This window comes from Nannizzia gypsea, genomic scaffold (assembly GCF_000150975.2).
Source record: "Nannizzia gypsea CBS 118893 supercont1.2 genomic scaffold, whole genome shotgun sequence".
NCBI lineage: Eukaryota > Fungi > Ascomycota > Eurotiomycetes > Onygenales > Arthrodermataceae > Nannizzia > Nannizzia gypsea.
In genome coordinates this window covers 542,854-562,619 of record NW_003345200.1, presented here as the reverse complement: position 1 = coordinate 562,619, position 19,766 = coordinate 542,854, and the positions used below count along the sequence as shown (strand labels likewise).

Here is a 19,766-nt window from a genome sequence, read left to right as displayed (position 1 = left end):
TCATTGTACCCAGGATACCCAGCAATCACCTATAGAGGAGGGCAACAGCACACCCAGACGCCCGGTGACTCTCATGCAGAACAATCTGCTGGTGTTATCGGCCGTCGACCTAGCCACAATCAACCCGAGCCGTCGAAATCTGCACTTTCTCTCAAGACATCATCTGAGGCGTTGGTCAGCCAAGACAAGGACCGCTCATCTCAGGCTATCAGTGACTCGGAGGATACCAGCCTTGACATGGCCAATCCTAAGTCTGCTACTAGCGAGAAATCGCATGGTAGGCCGAGCACCAAGAGTGACGAAGGAAGCGGACACTGGGGCTCGTGGAGACGTGATGCGGCTCCCACCGCACCATCCTCCACCAAGCCAGAGCAGCCAGCATCTTACGTCGCTGTGTCCCAGCGCCCCGCCGCCAGGCGTAACATGAAAGTGTTAAAGCCCACCAAGACGCTGACCCGGTCCAACACAGCCAACGCCCCAAGCGGTATGGCCCAGCTTTCCATCGCCGACCGCACGTCCGGCGACGGCCCGCCCGCCAACAGACAAACACGATCAACTAGTGGAGAGAACGGAGACGTTCTGAACCACATATCCAATCATTCCAGCACTCCTTGGCCTGGGAAGTCCAGACCAAGCAACAATCCGATCGGCGGAGCGTCTGCCTTTGGATGGCTGAATACGCAACAGAAGCAGAACCCAACAACACACGCCGACTGAGCTCTGAGTATGAATATGACTTTTATCGTTAATGGGAAAAGTGGCGGAAAGGGAGAGCCGGGTGCTGGATTGGCTTGTGTGTGGGCGGCTTTTCTATACTTATTCTTAAGGTGCTGCACTTTAGTCCTAACAGATGCAGATAGGAGCAATGACATGCCTTTGTGAAAGCGAGCTTCTTTACTTTCTAAAACCCTTGCCTTTGTCTTTGTATTATGCTGTAGGTTTGTAACATCCTACCCTTAATTCGTTCACCTTGACTATTTTGAATGGGTTTACCTCACTTAGCTTTTGATACCCTTATACCCGCAACTACAGTGCCTTCAGATCGTCAACTTACTTTGCCTATGGCTCTGCGAAGGTATTTATTCAATAACACTAAGAATGCAAACAACGAAGGGAAAGGTTCAGTACATTTAACCCCACCACCCAATATCCTGGCTCATTTTCAAGCGCATAAAACTCCTCTAAGGAATTGCAAGACGTACATTGTCTCTATTGTCTCTACATAATACTGGCACTGTTACAAAGTTCGGAGTTAGGGGCCCTACTCTACACCACCGGCTGAAATATCCAATTAAACTTATATGACAGTCTCGAGTTTGAACTATTAAATCTTGGGAGATATTCTATCAAGCAATCCAAACCCCATATATCAATGCTAGTATCCCAATTTCCTCGATGAGTCATTCCTGGTGTACGCAATGCTACGGGAGTAGCTGGCTGTTGATTATTAGGGGGTAGCTCCATATAGCTACTAATGGTTACCATATGAGCGAGAGTGACTGGTTTTAGGGAATAACATTACCCTCTCTAAAACCACCAATCTTGACCTCCATGGCAGGTATACCCGTCTCGCTGAGGGTCAAACGAATCCTCTGTGGAGATACGAGATATTTGGGAGCCGCTGTATTCAGATTATAAACTAGCAACTCACCTGTAGAGAACCGTATTTGTTTTTGGACAGACTGTAGCTGGATATAAAATCAAGGTGAGTATTAAATGTTTCTGTTAACGAGTTAGTTCAGCAATCGCCAGATTGACAAAAGAAAGTTTCACTAGGGCCAGAGTCAGCCTTAACTAACTAGTTAGTTCACTAACTAGTCAACTAAGCAGCAATCCAGTCACAGCTTTAGGGATTCCTTTACGGAACATCTCGAATAGTAAGAGCCACCGGATAGAAGTGACTAAGTAGTGGTGTTTCTTGAAATTGCTTCGAAACTCGAGAAACTTACAAGCAGAATGTTTATAATGTCTCTATTTAAACAAATAATAGGCCAGTAAACGATGAATAGCCAATCAATACGCTCGAGCTAATAGCAAGGTTTAAGCTCCCGCAGCGAGTTAACTATAAAACCTTATTGGAAACCTTCTTCATATCTTAAAACTGTGGTAATCTTCTATTCGACGACGAATTCAACCTAACTGGAATTATAGGCTGGGGCGAAACTCAGCCTATGCTCTTAGAGCATCTCGCACTTTGTCCCGATATTATCACGTTTCCGTCCCTTTCTGACGAGGACAGACCGATTATTGAGTTTAGAAACTTATTCATTTAGAACCTCGAGAAGGTGGGGATCGAGTGCTCGGATACAAAAATTTCCAGGGCTTTGAAGTTGCTGGCTGACTTTATGAAGTCATAAAAGTTCGATATTGCATACATGTGCTAGACTAGCAATCCACGCTAAGCGTTTTGGTTCGCAAAGACTGCAAGCTTTAGTTGGTGAAGACATTAATTGGGATCAGCTGAAGAAAGTGTATGGGATGAGGCCTATTAATTAAAACAAGTCAACTAAATGAAGCCATTAATTTACTTATTTTACTTATTATACCTTGGATATCAGATGGTGTACATAGAACGTGATAGCCACCAGAGCGTGGCCCCCTTACTCCTCCTCCTCTGAGCCCTCTGAGCCCTCTGAGTCCTCATACTCCGTTTTGCCATCACCATCCCAAGGCATAAAAGGCTGAAGCGTAGCGCGCTTTCTGGTCAAAATTTCAAAGTACTGCAGTTTCCACCCGGAAGCAAAACACCCGTTATGAGGATGGAAAATGACTCTTACGGTTGCTGGGTGGGTCATTTGTTCTGCAAGGCGAGTCGCCTGGCCTTCCATATCAGATCGTAACTTTAGGGAGCCAGACCTATCAGATGAACCACATCTTCTGCTATAAGACGCTGCTGTGATACCTGAGGGTTCATTTGACAGGCTGAGGTTCACTATAACTGACCTTAAATATGGAACCGCCGAATCCTGAGTGTAGAGAACAAGTGGGCATATTTCACGCATGCGTAAACGAAGCCGGTGTGGCTGTGGAAGAAGAGCCGCTATATCTTGACAAATATGCATCTGGTGTCTCGAGTGTAGTTGGGACTCGTCCTGGTGAATAAAATTGCTTCCGCAGGTATCCAGTTCTAGGACACTCAGCCGGCCAAGCGAGAGAAGACCGAGTATTTTATCCATTAATATATATTCTCGGCGCGGGAGCATTGGGAGCTTAGGGTTGAATTCACTCCATGCGGTAAACCGCAGCGTACGGAGAGTCCTACTTCCCTGAAGCCATGTTGCAAGCTTGGTGAGATCACTGTTCAAATTTCTCGTCCATGAACCCAAGGAAGCCTGGATTGCCTGATCATCTAGACCCTGAGCATAAGTACTGTCCCAGCTCTCAAACCCTCTTAGCTCTATAGCAAGGTGATTCCACTTATGCTTGGAAGAGTCGTCCGACGTACTGTGACTCGGGCGGAGAAGAAATCTGGATAGACTTTCGGCTTGTAGGTATATGTCGGAGTAGAACACAACGTGTGCTGCGGGATACCATTGCTTGCAAACCGTTAACCTGCGGATGTCATCTCGATAGAAGGATGCACTCAAGAGCTCCAACACCCATAGGAGTAATTCAGCAGGTAAGCCTAAAAGATCTATCATGGGGGACGAAGTTTTCTATACTGGGCTGCAGCAGATGATCCCCCAAAGAATGAACTGGTTACAAATGGTGATGTACGGAGTATATATGTAAGCAACATGGGTATCCTGCTGAATATTTTGGTCACTGACGCTACAAGATTTGAATATCAACAAGGTGTGAAAGCGGAAGTAAACAAAGAATTACTAATAGCCTTATCGTGATTAGTTTCTTTCAGCCTCACCATGTGATATCCATTGGCCGGGTCTTTTTTATTTAAATTCGATTTTTCCTCTTTCTTCTTTCTCTCGCTTTCACATCGAAAAAAAAAAAAAAAAATACAATTGAATAATAGCTGGTCTATTAGTTACAGCGTCAGATAGCGCTGGAAAGTGCTTGGAGTTAGCGATCATAACAATACAGGATTGGTCTAGAGCTTATTTTTTTTATTACAATACCGGCGCCACTGTTTTTGAGTGGTATCTGCGATCAGGTATTATGTACAAGTCAAGCATTACTCTACTACAGTCACTCTGTTTTGACTGCAGACGTCGGTGACAATGACACCCTCAATTTAATCAGGTTTCCCAATTTTGCCTATCGATAAACGGACACCAAAGGGAGTTAGAGATTACGGATATGCTCTAGAAAATAGGCTTTAACTATGATTTGGAATGCAAATACCCAAACACTCAACAAATAAAGTGCTGAATTGGCTATTAATGATATCTAACAGGTACACCGTGATATCCGGCAAAATGAATTTCTGTTTCTCAATAGTTTCATATTCCGGAACGTCTGATATGATCATTTATGCCTTAGCAGCACACCTGATTGCCTTGTACTTCTCATCACCTGGCATGAAGTTGCGGCATCCCTGCTGCAGGAGTCGGTAGTCTGGGGTGTCAGAGCAGTCGGTGGTCCTATGAGACGTTAGAATACCTCTATTCATCTGTATCAACAAACTAGGCTCGCCACTTACGCATGGAGGTCGCAGTCGGTGTCCTTGAGGAAGTTGATGGACCTAGTGGCTATTAGCAGCGAATTCTGAATTCTTTATAAACTCATAAAGAAAGTCGGAACATACAGGGCGCCGCTAGCGGTGGTACATTCGCCCTCGATGAGGTGGAGGGTTGATGCAGCAGTGCAGCGGAAATCACTGTGACGGGTGCCCTACTGCAAGTTAGAGAGATATCTGACGTTGATTGCGTTCATTGAAAAGCTTACAAGGTCGTCACCAGGTGCGGCCAGGACAAATGGCACCAAAAGGAGCAAGGTAGTGAAGAACTGCATATTGCCTGTTCAGGAAGTTTCTTGATAAGATATATTAAAAGGAGATTTTGATCGATGACTGGTGATTGTTTGAATGGTTTGTGAGTTGTGAAAGACTCCTTTGCCTCGAGGGAGGATACTCCAGCTATATATACCCGAGCCCTGTGGGCAAAATCGGAGCAAATACCCTTTCATGAAATTAGAACTGGAATTATCCGATCACTAACAGGCAAAGAAATGCAAACATGCATCATGGGAAGGGGATGATTCATGGATGCCGAAGTAAAAGCAGGGTGATTACTCCGTACCCAGCGCAGCGCTCGAGTGCATGGATATCAGTATCCTTGGGCAAACTGCATCCCGTTCAGCTACCAGGGTAAATGTCGCATGCATGAGCATGAAAGGTATATCAATAGCCGTCTTTTTGCCAGAAACTAGCGAGACTGCATTCACCAATTCCGGTAAAGAATGCTTCTTACCAGATATTCGTTAAGATCAGCAAGTGAGCGGCCAAACTAACATATTAGCTGACGGGACGGCCCGAGAAAGCTACCGCCACTAGTTAACTAACTAGTTAGCTAGCTGGTCAAAGCGGAGCTTATTTGGTTGGTTCAGCATCGCGACCTCTTTATGTATAATGGTTATTTGGGTCTACGGTACAGATAGGGAGCCCTACCAAGAAGACAATTACTTTCCAATGGCGGGTAATTAAATTGGACGTAGGTTGCAGTTGGCGTAACTAAATTTAACTCGCAAAGCCCGCCTGGGGAGGGAGGTTGGCTAGAAGAGCAACATGGGTAATCCTTAGCTATAGATCTACATGGTATTATGCAGTCTTACAAATAATAATTATGCAAATATACGAGCCGGCAGGGAAATATTGTTTTTAGGGCCGGAGCGGCATATACTCGGGGTTGATTATGTATAGAATAACTAGCATAATTGCCAACTAATACCCTGGATGTCGACTGCCAAAGAAATGTCCGTACCCACCCAGGTTGGCGTCTGCTGACCATCTCCCGTTATCATGCAACATAACTAGTTAACCGGAAAGAATCCCAAGGGTAAACTTTCCATGTATACCAATGCATAAACATATGCAACTGGGAGAACCCTGGCTCGATTAATGTACAACGTGGCAGGCCAATTGGCCCCAGACTCCAGCAGTCTCCCAGTTCTCTGGTCCGCACTGTGGTTTAATCCAAGAAACCCCTTGCAAAGCAGAGGACTTCAGTGCTCCTAGATCCACTCGGATTCATACTGTGCGTCCGTGCCGCTGACTCTGCGGGCTCTGCATGTGCCTGCAACAAGGTGTAAATCTTCCCCGCACGGCGCCTAGAGCTGCCTGTGTTTCAAGCTGCTGGTATACTCGGTGTCATCTGGCTTCTAGGTATTCATCGAGAGACAGTCATAGCATGGAGTAAAAACGGAGGCATAATGACAACATACGAAACTGTTGGGAAGCACTTGAACACTCCACTAAAACCTCAATTGATCGAAGTTGTCCTTGGGGTTCGATTGACAGCGGCTGTCTGTTTGTATATCCCTGTTTATAGCCCCCTATAGCAGATGCAAATAACTGCTGCAAAGTATGCTGCCCTGTCTCCTAGATTGGGCGAACAGGTAGCCAATCCATATAATGCCCTGTATAGCCTCCCCTTGTATACACCTGCATACGTATGCAGTGAACAAGCCGGCCGTGAACGAATGTCCGCGTATCCTATCGTAGCCGTGAATGTCCAGCAAATGAGATGGAGAAGGTGTATTGGAAGTGGTTCGATGCAGTATTCTATGTAAGCTAGCTTGCTGATGTTGGCTATGGTGTGGCGAGGGCGTCAATACGTTTGATAAAGACTTTTCAGAGTGAGTATGCTCTTATATTGAGGAAATAAATAACATGCATCTATTGTTAGAGTGCCTCCCATGGCTATTAACCAGGGAAATGATTTGGCGAGAGGTTGAACTTTGTTACCTGTGAATTTATTATGTTTTGTCCGCTGCCTTTGAATGAGCCCTTGGTCCAAGAATCAAATATTTAATTAATATTCCCTTTAACGCGTAGTTTTTATTCCACGAAAATGTTACTGGATAGTAATTCACCAGCCAAGGAGTCAGTCCATTCAATAACCATTTATTTTGTGTTTGTGTCAACTCAGCTATCCAGCAACCAAAAACCCCGGCCGACGCACATGGCTGGCGTCAGATGAGAGATGGAGTCTACCCCTTTTGATAACCATGATTCAACTCAAGGTCAAGTATAGACAAATTATCCTCTCTGGTAACCAATGGAAATTCGGTTTTCATTTGTAAAACCTGCCCAGGAAGTCTTCATTACCACAGCCTCGAGGCTGCTGGCAGTAAGGTACGATTTTGAAGTACACCTCATGACGCCTAAATAAAGGATGTTTCATATTGATTAGTGGATGGCTGTGTTAACAGAATCAACTTGGCATACACTAGGGCAGGACGTTGAGCCGAAAGTAGGGAATATCACAGTATATACCTAAAAATGGGTCGACAATCTTATGTCCGAAGTAGTTAAGCTAAGATACGAGAAGCTGGGGCCAAAGAGCCAATATAAGCAACGCTATCATATGGTTAGTAGTTATTAAGATAGCTGATAATAGGTTACTGACTGTCGAGGGGCCAATATCTTCCACCATATCGCCTTCCAAGCTCCCTACATCGAAAGTGTAGGACGGGAACCCAAAACGTAGGCCTTTAACTAGATAATTTACCCCATATATGATATCGTAAAAGACTCGTATATATATTAATTTGCCTTGTGGAGTGCAAACCTGGGCCACTTCGTTGTCTTGCCCTAGCATATCTGAAAACCCGTTTTCATGGAGCACCTTGATGCCACAAAGGGAGGTAGTTTCAGGTTCGCGGTATATCGTAATTTGAGATACGCCAATAAAGCGAGCAGAGGAAACAAAGACGGAAATTGGGCCGATAGGCCCAATTTTAATAGTTGTGATTTGGTATTGTATGGTTGGTATAAAGTTGTTAGTGGATTTATACTGCTTCTCAGGCGCTGGCTGTAGAACTCCAACAACGGATACTCTTCGCAAATCTCCCCAATTATCCTGAACATTAATTAGGTAACGCTGCCTAGGAGCACAAAAAGGAGGTAAGAACTAACCCCAAAGGGACCAGAAGAGCAAAACATTCCGTTAGGTGACATCGAATAATGCCATTCTTTTGTCTTTAAGCATGAGTCACCAAATACAATACATCTCCCGAGGTTCGTGAAAAACTAGAAATTTCAGTTAGATCTTTGCATCCGTACAGAAAGATAGGGAGGCGATAATATATATACTTTAACCGCTAAAGCAGTGGGTTTATCCGACGCTGCACAAGCAATTCCGGTAAACTTTTCGTTTGCCTGAGAGTTGACATAGAATGAAAGCTTCGCTGCCGAATGAAATGGGTCGCCAATTTGAACCTCAATATTACCGAACTTCAGCGAGAATGCCGTAAGAGCTTCAGTCTTTGCATCAACAAAAGCAGCTATAGCATCAGCAGTGTCTAGTTTCCTGCCCACAGGGGATAGAGGCAAAGTGCAGTCAAATAATCTGTGATTTGTTAAGAAAACGGGTGTTAAGTTTTCGGGTGGAAGCCGATGTTTCCAGGATTGAGATTGGTATTGCGATGGGTTGGTGTCATTGAATATTGAGATTTTATGTATTTTAAAAGTCTAGTCGGAATTAGCAAGGAAGGCATCATATGTAGGAAAGTGGAAAAGGGAGATAGAAAACTTACATCAAACGAGGCTATCAGTTTTGCAGGAGATCCAACAGCCCATTCAATCTGATCAAACATAAGGTCACCCAAGCCGGCGAGAGATCCGTACCAGTCTTTTTGCCAGGATATGTTTTTCACCTGCACGCCTAAGATGCCTTCTTTATCAGAAACTATGCGTAGACCACCAAATTCCTGTAGTGATACTGTAATCGTCAATTCACCCGTATATCCAACGGTACCATGGCCAATCTTAAAACCACATAGGTATCTGCGGTCGAGAACATAGCAAAAGTTAAGAGATATTTGACACAAAGAATACAAGTTAATAGTGTGTTCGATCGAAATGTTTGGCCATGGAGATAATGGTGGGATGTAACGTATAGGGGGGTCCGCCTCTATGCTAGAGAAAGACTGTCCCATCTGTTGCAGCAGAGCCTCAACGTTATCCCAGACTACGCTATAGTTGCAAATGCTAGGTATAGACTCCGCGCAGTGATGTACGTTCCAAAGGAGTCTTTCGATCTTGTTTGATATTTCCTGTCTTGAGCCTTCTGCAAGGAATTGTGGTCTATAAGCAAGGTATTTTCGCCCAACGCTAAACCACGTTCTAATATTTGGTTCTATCCCCGTTAGTCTTCTCATATGGCAAAGATCCTGGTAGTTCAGATGTTGGTAGATTGTCTGGATAATCTCTGGTGGAAGATATACTCCGCAAAAAGTACTGCTTATACCACGGAGATCCCCTTCCTCCACCAATTCGGAGTCAGCACAGTCGGCGTTATCAGGTACCTCTGGGCAATCCGGGAACTGCATAGCAGGGAGAATAGGGCCTATATCTCGGAGAACATAGCAGAAGTTGTCAATCCATTTAGGTTCGACTAACTTTGTTCCAATGACCATGGTTACAATTGACCAACATGCGGAATGGGTGACATAGACGGCGCGTCTTGACATAGTCGATGGACTAATAAGCGGGCTAGGGCCCCCACTAATATCCTTGAGCTTTATAAGTTGGAACAAGGCCTTCCACATCTCTACTCCTGAACATTTCGAGTCGATCATCATTCCACACAAATTGCAAGGCCGGTAGTAGTCCATGGTTTCCGAGAATGCCTATGCTGGGCTGTTAGATGTCGATACGGAGTGAGGTGAGGATGAGGATGGATCAAGTGAGGAAGGAAAACGCCGAAAACATTCGGATGTTGTTGTTTACCCCAACTTCGACCTTTGCGCGGTTGGCGACCCGGCTGCTCCTATTGGCCAGGTACGAGACAGTGGAGCGTGCCACGAAAGTATCTGTCATTGGCCGTTTTTCGAGTTGCTATGCCCAATTAGGTTTCAGTAGCTGCGTTTACCTCAAAAAGTGCTTTTTCCTAAAGTTTATTGCTGCATTATTCGTCCATTCGGCTACTTTATAACGTGAGTAAACGTCCAAATTACAGCTAATATAGGACTCAATTTGGAAGACTCTGCAGCTCATGGTAAACGATACCTACCAGAACACGCAAGAAACGGGACCAGGCTGACGCAAGTTCTACGCAGACCGGGAGACTAGGCGATGGGCTCGATACCACCAACGAGGCATGACCACCTTTTGTAGTGGCTAGCTGAGGTGCCCAATGGCTTGATGGCAGACGGGCTGGACTATTTTTTAGGGCGGCTTCTCGACACGGGAGCATATAACAGGTTTCAAGCGTGATAAGGCCAGAGGATTTGCCTATTCTTAGAATATTTGGAACATTCTGACCGACTTTCCGGAATGGTGACAGGTTTTTTATATCCCGAATACTCCTGTACTCATGATTAGACCGGGTACACGAGAGAATTTCATGTTTTGCTGTATGTCTCGAACGCTCATGGACTAGCCGATTGAACAACCAAGGGGCATTGAGGGTACTACATAGTTGCCAACCTTTTCTTTCGAGTTCAGTGTTGAACCGAGTCACGGACATTGCGTCCGATCCGCGAATGGCCAAGCCCCAAATGCAGTATTCAGCAGTTTCTACTCCGCACCAATATTGATGTGTTAGTGTTGATATCGTTGGTTTGCCCCTTGCTGCAACTAAAGTTATTATTATCTCTTCTTCTGATGACTAGCCATTGGGGTGCTGTTGGAATATTCCACTTTAGCTGCGACTCGCACTCATTACCCAAGGTATCCTTGGGGCATTAGGCCTTTTTGTCCCTTGTGGTCCAACAGATGCCTCTCTAACTAGTTATGAGGTTCATTGACCATGAACTTGTACAATCATTGATTCTTCAACTTCTTGCTAGGCCCGACGGTTGGTCTGGCCTACTTGCTGTCCTGTTGATGTCTTGTAAGCTGTAAATAAGGCTTACAGACAAACCCTGTGTGGCTACCTAAATTTGGGACGCGTGACAGCATGGCACAAGGCCAGTGTTACGTGTGGCTGCGAATACTTGAATCGACCGAACTAATGCAGGCCTAAATTCCGAGGCGCTCTGCGCAAAAATATGTCACAGAAAATGTGCTGATCCCCAGACGCATATTCGTGCCTACATGCATACAAACAATACCAAAATAGCGATTGCATGAGATATCTGAGAGCGGGACAAAAGGCCCTGTACGGCCACACGCCCAGGCATAAATAAGGGGATGGCACCCTCCTTTTCTTCAATGATATCTTCATCATCTGCCACCTTCGACTCCCACAGCCCTCAAATACCAAAAAGCTTTCAGTTTACACCTTTTCAGATCTCCAGCCTGAGCCGTCAAAATGGTTTCTATGAAGCTTGCCACCCTTTTGCTCATCCCAAGCGCCCTTGCTGGGATGGTTAAGAGACAGGAGCCAAATCCAAATGTGCGTTCCCCCAGTTTTGCTTCAACTCAGGTTTCAAACCTGAGCTTTTGATGTTGGCGCTAAATAGACCCATTGCATCAGGTCGTAGTCTTTGAAGAACCTGGGTGCGGTGGCCAGCCACAGCCTATTGCCCTGAACACCTGCATTGAGCGTTTCACTGACGAACGGTGAGTACCTAGTATCTTCTAGGACAGCAGCTTGACCATGCCAAGCGAATTATTGGCGAAATATTTAGCCACTAATCATCCTGCTGTGTTTCTCTAAATAGCGATATCCAAGCTATCGGAATCCGTCCCGGATTTTACTGTACAGCTTATCGGTATGTACGATTTCAAATAATTCAACTAGTTGACTATGCCCTTTATCCTTTCTTCTTCTCCCTCTTCCTTTTTTATTTGCTAGCTAGTTGCCACTAGTCATTGGTGAATAGTTACTGACGACGGTATTATTAGGGGCCCGCAATGCCAGACGCCGTATCGTAATTACGGTCCTGGATGTAATACTCTGGATGGGGGAGCATCAGCAATTCAGTGTTTCCAAAGATCCTAAGGGGTTTGAAAAGCGTCAAGCAGCAACAAGACATGTACTTTTTAGTCTCCTAACTACAGTACGACCGCTTTTCGGGGTATTGCAACTACACGCGTATAACTCTCTCTTATAGTCAGTCATTTTTGTTTTGTACGCAGACGTTATTTATTATCTACTGTTTCCGTCCTTTTGTAACTCATCTCTCTGGCAACCAGTGTGATGGCCTTGCTGATTCATGATGCCGTTGCCGACGTAGTTGAACAGTACATCTCCGAAATAGCGGCATCTATAAGCTATCGCATTGATCTCCCTACATTTGAGCTCTCAGCAGGCATGTGTATGTACGGAGTATATGACCGCTTAACTACCTAGAAATGGTTCTCCAGGTGGTCGAGTCTAGAGGTGAGTCGCTTGTATCTATTCCATCCCGTGCCATTCCAGGGATTTTGACCTACCCTTTGCCCTGAGAGCACTTAGGTAGTTAGCTAAGGGTTGGCTAACTAGTTAACTGAACGATGCGGCTTGTTAAGTCTTTCCATATATCAAGGTCCGCCCTCCTGGCCTGATTGCACACTGCCAACAAAGAGGCCATGCATCACTACCTCGTGGCACAAGCTCAGTGTGACCACGAATACTTGAGTCCGACACTAAATTGATGCCAGCCCCAATATTGAGAAAGCGCCACACGGGAAAGTCATCTCACTGAATAGCGCTGATCCTGGATTGTGTACCTAGCTACCGATCTTGATCTACATGGTCTGGTTATGAATACGGAATAAGCTAGAATGGTGACAGCTCGAGATAAGAGAAGACATGTTATGAGGGCCAGAAGTCCAAAGATATGAAGAAGGTTATCCGTCTAGGTCCAAGTCTATGAAACATATGACTGTCGGTGTTGGCCCGGATATCTGCGAAGAAACCAGCAAGTTAAGTAGCTCCCCAAACAGAAGCTTAGTTATGGCTGGTGAGTTATTGGTGATATGGCCAGCAAGCAGTTGACCGCTAACGTTCTCTTGTGTCTCTCCATAATTGACCCCCCATCTATCTATATCCCCCTTATGTATCTATATAACTGCTTATTATTGTATTATTGTATAGTTCTCGCGGCGACTTCGAACCTGCGGGGATGCACAGCAAGATTTATTAGCGTGTCCCCAACTCCAAACTTCCCCTCATCCTCGGCCCCAGACAGCCGCCCGCCGACCAACGAGATAAATAAACTATCCTCAGCTTCGGCTTCGGCTTCATCTTCAGCTCCCAACTTCAAGCCAGCCATCTTCTTTTTATTTACGGCTTTGCCTGGATAATGCTTGCTAAGAAACTATTCACAGCTCCTCTTCAGTCTCGGTTTATACACTCTTCCGCCATGGCAAACGCCAGGACCGCCCGCATCGGTCAGTCTCTCGTCCTCACCCCCCTTGGCATCTCGTCCATACTGACCTGTTAATAGCAAACCCAGCACTATTGTACGCCACTACCATTCAAACAGTCATCTAGTGATGTCTACTTGTCGAATGTATGGCTAACTGGCTCATATCTAGCATCTGTGACATCCAAGAGAGGTTCCGAACTATCACATATGAATTCCCGAAACTGTGAGTCCATCCAAGCAATTGCTACACCGTCATCGCTACCAACTGACATATCAAATCTTAGAGTATCAACGTCTCTAAAACTCCTACGAGCTTCCAAGCCTCTCAACATTCCGATATACGTTACCACACAAAACTCTGCTCGTCTGGGCTCTACCGTTGCCGAGTTCGATGAATACCTACAGCCATCAAACCCCAACCTGCGCATCAACTGTGACAAGACACTTTTCTCCATGATAACGCCGGAAGTCAAGGAGAAATTGCCAAACGCTGCCACCGAAAAGCCACTTGATGCCATCATTGTCGGCCTTGAGACGCATGTTTGCGTTACCCAGACAGTTTTGGACTTGCTATCGTTGGGCCATCGGGTGTATATCATGGCAGACGGAGTGAGCAGTGCCAATGTTGAGGAAAGACATGTTGCGTTGGCTCGGCTGAGGGATGCTGGCGCTATCGTGACCACAAGCGAGAGCATCTTATTCGAGATCATGGGTGACTCCAAGATTGGAGTCTTTAGGGAAATTAGTGGCATTGTCAAGGAGACCGGAAGGGACACCAAGGGTGCTCTGGAGGCATTCTGTGCTGCTAGTAAGATCTGATTGATGTATATGTTCTGTCTACCAGTATATACTACTTTTGATTACTTAAAAAAAATAAAGCAGTAGAGTCTTTATTCGTTAATTTTCGTTACTATTTTTACCCCTATCCAAGTCTCTATCTCCATGTTCTTTCTCCAAGCATATTCGCAGCTATTCAAAAATGGATGAAGTTAACCTTTGCAGCCTTCTTGAGGACATCCAGTGAAGCAGCCTTGGACTCAGTTGCCTGTGTTCTGAGGGAGTACAGCTCGTCCAATAGTGCTGGGACAAAGCTACCTGGCCCCTTGACACCATTACTCACGGCTCGTTCGGCAGCGATTTCAAACATTAACAGGGCGGATAGGACGGCAAGGAGCTTATCCTGCTTCTCCACCGCAAGGAATGCTGACGTGACCGTACCGATGGCGCATCCGGTCTGGTAGTTCAGGTTTAATTAGCCCATTGCTATGTAGTATTGATACAGGTGGGACACTTACACCAGTAACTTGGCCTAGAAGTGGGTGGCCGTTGTGGATAGCAAGAGTACGGGCACCGTCGCTGAGATAGTCGGTAGGACCGGTAAGAAGGACAATACATCCTGTACAAAGATTCAAGGTTTAGTTAAATCGATAAAATCCGCCTCAACAAAATAAAGGGTCAACCTACTCTCTCTGAGGGCGAGGTCTCGAACCAGCATTGCCTTTTCCTTGATATCCAGTGTACTCGGGCCACTATCGACGCCAACCTGGTTTCCGGTATGTCCATAGATATGGCCTATCTCACTCTCGTTGCCCTTGATGAGGTCGAAGTAACCGCCCTGCATCAGTGTCTTTACAGACTGTCGTCGAAGCTGGGTAGCAGCAGCTCCAACAGGGTCAAGAACTACCGGATTACCTGCCTCATTGTAGGCACGGATACCTTGAAGATAATTATCCAAGCTCTCGCTGTTCAACGTGCCCATATTGATGAGCAAGGAGCCCTTGTTCTTAGCCAGATCAGGGGCTTCAAGGCCATATCCTGACATAATAGGCGACGCACCACTGTTGACCAAGTTAGAAACTGACCCCCAAGTAATGGACTAAAGGGTATACTTACATCGCAAGAGCAACGTTAGCAGCAAAATTAGCCACAACATAGTTTATCATATTATGGCATAGAGGGTGAACGGTGGCTACTTTTCGAACAAGTCCATCGACCCTATCGAGAAGCAGATGCTCTTCGTTCTCACGAGGAGGGACCGGGAAAGTAGCAAATGCAGGGTTTTGGCTAACTTTCTTCAAGAATTGCGCAGCAGCTGCACGGGGGTTTTCTGCTGCCATTATCGCACTGACGATTGCAACTCCTTCAAGGCCCTTTTTGGTGTCTTGAGACTGATAGATTACGCGCTGCACATTGCTGAGGTTGATGCCGCCAATGGCCACAGTGCCGACTTTAGGGTTTAGAGACGCAACGCAGCTGAGAATACGTTTGACGCCTGCCGTGCCGATAATGGATTTTGTGTTGGTTTTGCTGTCATCATTGTTAACTTCATTGGGTATAGATAAGTGGCCTATCAGGCTGATACGTACGTTGGAGTAGCATAGACGGTCCCAATACCAAGGTAGTCGGCACCGCCTTCAACTGCAGCCTGAGCCTCTTCTACTGATGAAACTGTGACTCCAATGATGGTTCCTTTGGGTAATATCTTTCTCGCAAGAGCAATGTCTAGAAAATAATGTTAGTCAAAGCAAGAAATTGAAAGGAAAGACCGTAAAGCGGTACCCATGTCGTCTTGGCCTAGGTGAACCCCCTCGGCCCCAACGGCAAGAGCAACATCGACTCGATCATTAATGATCAGGGGGATGCCGTGGTTTAGGGTAATCGCATGTAGTTTCGTAGCTGCTTCGATCAAATCTTTGGTGTCACTATGCTTGTCCCGATATTGGACAATCGTAACCCCTATACACGTTGCAAGCAATAGGTCAACTTTTGAACTTAAAAGGATATTAAGCATCCGGTTTGCAACATACCGCCTTGGACAGCTTGCTCGACTACAGAGCAGAGATCTCTCTCTCCAAGGATCTTCGGAGTGGAATCCGTGACCAGGTACAGGGAGAGATTCACAGGCATTTTGAGATCTTATCTGTGCAGGGGTAAGTCTTATAACGTATGGAAACGGCAAATCTAGAGTATGGGTATATGTGATAGAGATGTAGGAACGAATTTCCGAGAGAACGATATATTCAAATACACGGAGATCCCTCTTGTAGTTCAAGGTAGTTGGCTGATGACAGGGTGGCTGTTAGATGGAATCTTTGGAAGATGGCCTAAATATTTCACTTTTCTAAATTGATCAGTGATGTTACCGTAACGCAAAGATAAAACACAGAGAAGATGACGGCGGCAAAAAGAACATTTCACTCCTACAGTCTGTGCCTGGTAAACAATAAATTTGCAGACTAAATCGTATCAAAGATGCACTTCTCAGGATGTTTTGTCGCAAAGGGCAGTAACTGGCCAATCACAGGTTGTGAGAAGAGTTTTCACGTGACTCATACTTTAAAGGCTATCAGCGGGATTACATCATAGCCCCCAAATGTCTTATAATTATTGGGTATAGCTTTTAAAGTATTATCCAATAAGAATTAGTTATCTTGGATAATATCGTAATATAGCCAGTAAACTAATCATTATTTTCAAAGCCCATCCAATAATATTTTAGCGCTTATTAGCCTTACTAACTACAAATAAAACGTCCAATATCAGAAATATGCAGGTCCAACAAGATCATCATCCTTCGTTCTTTCTGTGGCAACAATGAGACTCTGAACTCACATCCCTACAGGGCTGCTCGTCTATAAAGAGAGTAGGGGAAAGCCATGCTGTCGAGCATATGGCTCGGTGTGAAACCTGGTGATCGGGTTGTACCCAAATAAAGCTTCCAAGATACAGATGTGTGTGCTTGTCAGATGTTGATTATTATGAAAAATCCATTTGCTGGAACTGCATATTGCTAGGGTATCAACAGTGTCGTAATATCAGAAATCGACGGTATACTATGATTTATCACTGCTTGGCCCAACAGCCCATGTGCTGCGCGGGGTGTAAGGAAGTGCTTCTGCGTAGCGGTATACGGTGGTGGGTTTGCTCACAGTGTAGGGGTGAGTGCCGGGATTCTTGTCATCCCATGTATATCGAGAAACTAAAATTTTCACGGGATAGAGCCTTTCGTTCAATATATAAGTAACGATATCTTGAAATTTGTAAACCAGTTTGGAATTTCTCCCATCCTCCTATAATTCATTCCAAGAAAAAAGTGAGCCCTCTATTCAATCTTCCTTTCCAGAACTCCTGTGATCAGTAGGCGTTCTGGCACACTCGCTGCTTCCAGGGCCTGGATCAAAACATAAGCCCAGAGTCCCAATGCCTTCTGGAGTAGAAATGCCTAAAATCCAGTCTCTACTGCACCACTTCCGATGGAGCCTGCCTCTACTTCATCAACGTCACAGAGATTTGCCCTGTAATCGCGCGAGAGTTCGTACTGCTCTATTAGATTATCCAGGCTCAGGTGCGCCCATGGTGCTGCAAAGAAGTATTTATATTGGCCCTGGTCATAATAACGGCTGAAAGATTGTGCGCGCTGAATTCCACCAAGTTTAAGCCGATCCATAGCCGGATCTGTTTGGGTATGAAGCCATTCCGTGCATCTACGAAACGCTGGGTTCTTGCACATTGAAACAGCAGAATGTGAGAGCTTTCCATTTGCACAGAGAGTGAGCAATCTATTTCGGATCCAGTATCTATCACTGACAGTTCTTTGGTCTATCTTAGGTGGGTACTGCCATCGCCCTTGAGTCAAGTGTAAGCTCGCCATGCTCCATGGGCCAAATAGAAATGCTCATACATGCTTTAATAAATTGCAGTCACCGCAGTTAGCTGGGTGTCGGCCATTGGCCTCTATGCAATCCCAGGGAAATAGATCTTGGTAGAGGTAAAGGTGTGTTCCGAAACATCCCCAGTCATACCAATATTCTTGCTGTGTGTCAATTATATCAACATCATCGTGGAGGCCAAAATAAAACTGGAAGAGGTATTCTTCTGTTAATCCGACTAGAGCTTCAAATTTGAATTTTGTCTTCGATCTGGCATAGCCAGCTGAACGAGTGACAAAGCTCATAACATAGAGGGGGCTGGCATCATAGTTAGGTGGAGATACCAGAGGAGCGAATGTCGAGAGCGGAAGCAGAGCATCACAGAAGGTCTGACAGTTGTTTGAGATGAGTAAACAGGCTATTTCAGTAGAGTTGTCGAGCAGACTCACTGTTTGGCTCCGTGCTCAATTAGAATCGGTCCAATTCGGAGACTCATATGAACATTTGCAAAGGGGTATTTCTCCGTAAACTCTCCGAAAAAATGTGGAATATCTTTGTCAGCGATAGGCTCTTCTACCGCGATGCTAGTTCACATTTTATGATCTCTATCGGGCCCAGGTTGGGTTTCTGTATTGATAGCCTTAGGCCGCCAAATACTTGGGTCCCTTACAGTTCTTCCCGCTAATACTCCACTGGGCTGCCCCATCTTGGACCTTTTTTCCTTGTGGGCTTTGTAATAACGGTTCGCATATTATTATATTTCGCTTCTGCTACCACGTCCCCAAGTTTCAGTAGGCCACATGAGATCTTGCCAATGCCTCCTTTGCGGTGTTCGGCTCCTTTATCAACAGGGAATAGGTTGAGAGGAACACCATGCTTCCTCGAATAACCATGCCACAGTTAGTACATCGGCTCGGTTCTAGCACCAGCATACCAGTTGGAGTGCATTGGTCCAATCTGAGTTGTGGTATCGCAGGCCGTTTTCAAAACGGGAGACGATTTGGGGCAGGTCGATGCTCGACAAGTTTCTCAATATCCAGAAGCCCGAGGCCCTGCAAGAGCAATCTTGCCCTACGTTGGAGAATTGGAGAGTTGACATCAAGAGCCGCGATGGCTTCTGCTCCCGTCTTGATATCTCGCTTGAGTTTTGTGGCATTCTGGCCTAATGCCTTCGCTAGTAATTTAGAATGCTCTTGTATAAAAGTTTTCCCGGCATCTTTTTTTAAACAAGTATCGTCCACCGCGAGTGCTTTACTGTCATTGCTAACCTTGTTGAAAAATGTGCCGAAGACATGGATGGAGCTGTCAGACTCGTCTTCAAGTTTGATGTCGCTGTTCTCAGGAAGTTGCCATGCCTTCAGTGCTAGAAGTACGGCCTCCAGCTCATGCTCAACTCCGTCCCAATATAAATTTTCAAGTTCTCTAAGAAGATGATGCTTTGCTTCGCCAATGGGATGCCATGCCGTTCTTTTGCACATAACCCCTGCAACTCTTGCATCAGCGAGGTGGCATGGGTGGCTTGGCTGCATAAGCTGTGCAATGCTTGTGATTGTGCCTTCGGCTCTATCAACACTCAACATCCAATGGGGGTGGTAGTGCAGGTTGCACAATTATGGAAGTATTCCTGTCAGAATTAGTGAGTCAATTTGTAAAAGAAAAAGGAAAAATAGTACACTTTCCAGCCCTAGTCTAGTAGCCTACTACCGATTATCGAGTTCCAAGGCGACAAGTGGGTAGCGGGCAATAAGGGTAAAAAAG

At 45.5% G+C, this 19,766-nt stretch overlaps 8 protein-coding genes across 8 annotated transcripts in view; 3 read left to right on the top strand and 5 right to left on the bottom strand.

The window, feature by feature from the left end:
• MGYG_02207 (hypothetical protein) overlaps nucleotides 1–717 on the top strand; it is a gene marked incomplete at both ends in the record, with an annotated part of 1,962 nt that extends 1,245 nt beyond the window's left edge. The window contains one exon of the mRNA XM_003174628.1: nucleotides 36–717. Within this exon, the coding sequence (XP_003174676.1) occupies nucleotides 36–717 (682 nt within the window). The remainder of the gene's footprint in view (nucleotides 1–35) is intronic.
• Nucleotides 718–2,600: 1,883 nt separating this feature from the next.
• On the bottom strand, nucleotides 2,601–3,641 carry MGYG_02206 (hypothetical protein; the record flags this gene model as incomplete). The annotated part of the gene is made up of 1 exon (XM_003174627.1): nucleotides 2,601–3,641. One exon carries the CDS (start codon nucleotides 3,639–3,641, stop codon nucleotides 2,601–2,603), a length of 1,041 nt encoding a protein of 346 aa, XP_003174675.1.
• Nucleotides 3,642–4,429: 788 nt separating this feature from the next.
• MGYG_02205 (hypothetical protein) lies at nucleotides 4,430–4,911 on the bottom strand (the record flags this gene model as incomplete). The annotated part of the gene is made up of 4 exons (XM_003174626.1): nucleotides 4,430–4,541; nucleotides 4,601–4,642; nucleotides 4,706–4,791; nucleotides 4,846–4,911. 4 exons carry the CDS (start codon nucleotides 4,909–4,911, stop codon nucleotides 4,430–4,432), a joined length of 306 nt encoding a protein of 101 aa, XP_003174674.1.
• A 2,522-nt stretch (nucleotides 4,912–7,433) lies between these two features.
• MGYG_02204 (hypothetical protein) lies at nucleotides 7,434–9,735 on the bottom strand (the record flags this gene model as incomplete). The annotated part of the gene is made up of 4 exons (XM_003174625.1): nucleotides 7,434–7,477; nucleotides 7,523–7,979; nucleotides 8,213–8,590; nucleotides 8,656–9,735. 4 exons carry the CDS (start codon nucleotides 9,733–9,735, stop codon nucleotides 7,434–7,436), a joined length of 1,959 nt encoding a protein of 652 aa, XP_003174673.1.
• A 1,640-nt stretch (nucleotides 9,736–11,375) lies between these two features.
• MGYG_02203 (hypothetical protein) lies at nucleotides 11,376–12,008 on the top strand (the record flags this gene model as incomplete). Its single annotated transcript, XM_003174624.1, has 4 exons — nucleotides 11,376–11,459; nucleotides 11,541–11,626; nucleotides 11,728–11,778; nucleotides 11,912–12,008. The coding sequence occupies 4 exons, from the start codon at nucleotides 11,376–11,378 to the stop codon at nucleotides 12,006–12,008; spliced, it is 318 nt and encodes a 105-aa protein (XP_003174672.1).
• Nucleotides 12,009–13,353: 1,345 nt separating this feature from the next.
• On the top strand, nucleotides 13,354–14,178 carry MGYG_02202 (isochorismatase domain-containing protein 1; the record flags this gene model as incomplete). Its single annotated transcript, XM_003174623.1, has 4 exons — nucleotides 13,354–13,381; nucleotides 13,438–13,453; nucleotides 13,529–13,582; nucleotides 13,644–14,178. The coding sequence occupies 4 exons, from the start codon at nucleotides 13,354–13,356 to the stop codon at nucleotides 14,176–14,178; spliced, it is 633 nt and encodes a 210-aa protein (XP_003174671.1).
• Nucleotides 14,179–14,332: 154 nt separating this feature from the next.
• On the bottom strand, nucleotides 14,333–16,266 carry MGYG_02201 (hydroxyethylthiazole kinase; the record flags this gene model as incomplete). Its single annotated transcript, XM_003174622.1, has 7 exons — nucleotides 14,333–14,593; nucleotides 14,655–14,755; nucleotides 14,824–15,197; nucleotides 15,253–15,666; nucleotides 15,726–15,861; nucleotides 15,919–16,095; nucleotides 16,167–16,266. 7 exons carry the CDS (start codon nucleotides 16,264–16,266, stop codon nucleotides 14,333–14,335), a joined length of 1,563 nt encoding a protein of 520 aa, XP_003174670.1.
• A 926-nt stretch (nucleotides 16,267–17,192) lies between these two features.
• Nucleotides 17,193–19,588, bottom strand: MGYG_02200 (hypothetical protein; the record flags this gene model as incomplete). The annotated part of the gene is made up of 5 exons (XM_003174621.1): nucleotides 18,943–19,588; nucleotides 18,702–18,884; nucleotides 18,041–18,397; nucleotides 17,600–17,974; nucleotides 17,193–17,429 (listed from the first exon to the last, which is right to left on the bottom strand). The coding sequence occupies exons 1-5, from the start codon at nucleotides 19,162–19,164 to the stop codon at nucleotides 17,193–17,195; spliced, it is 1,374 nt and encodes a 457-aa protein (XP_003174669.1). The 5' UTR covers nucleotides 19,165–19,588.
• Nucleotides 19,589–19,766: the final 178 nt, after the last annotated feature.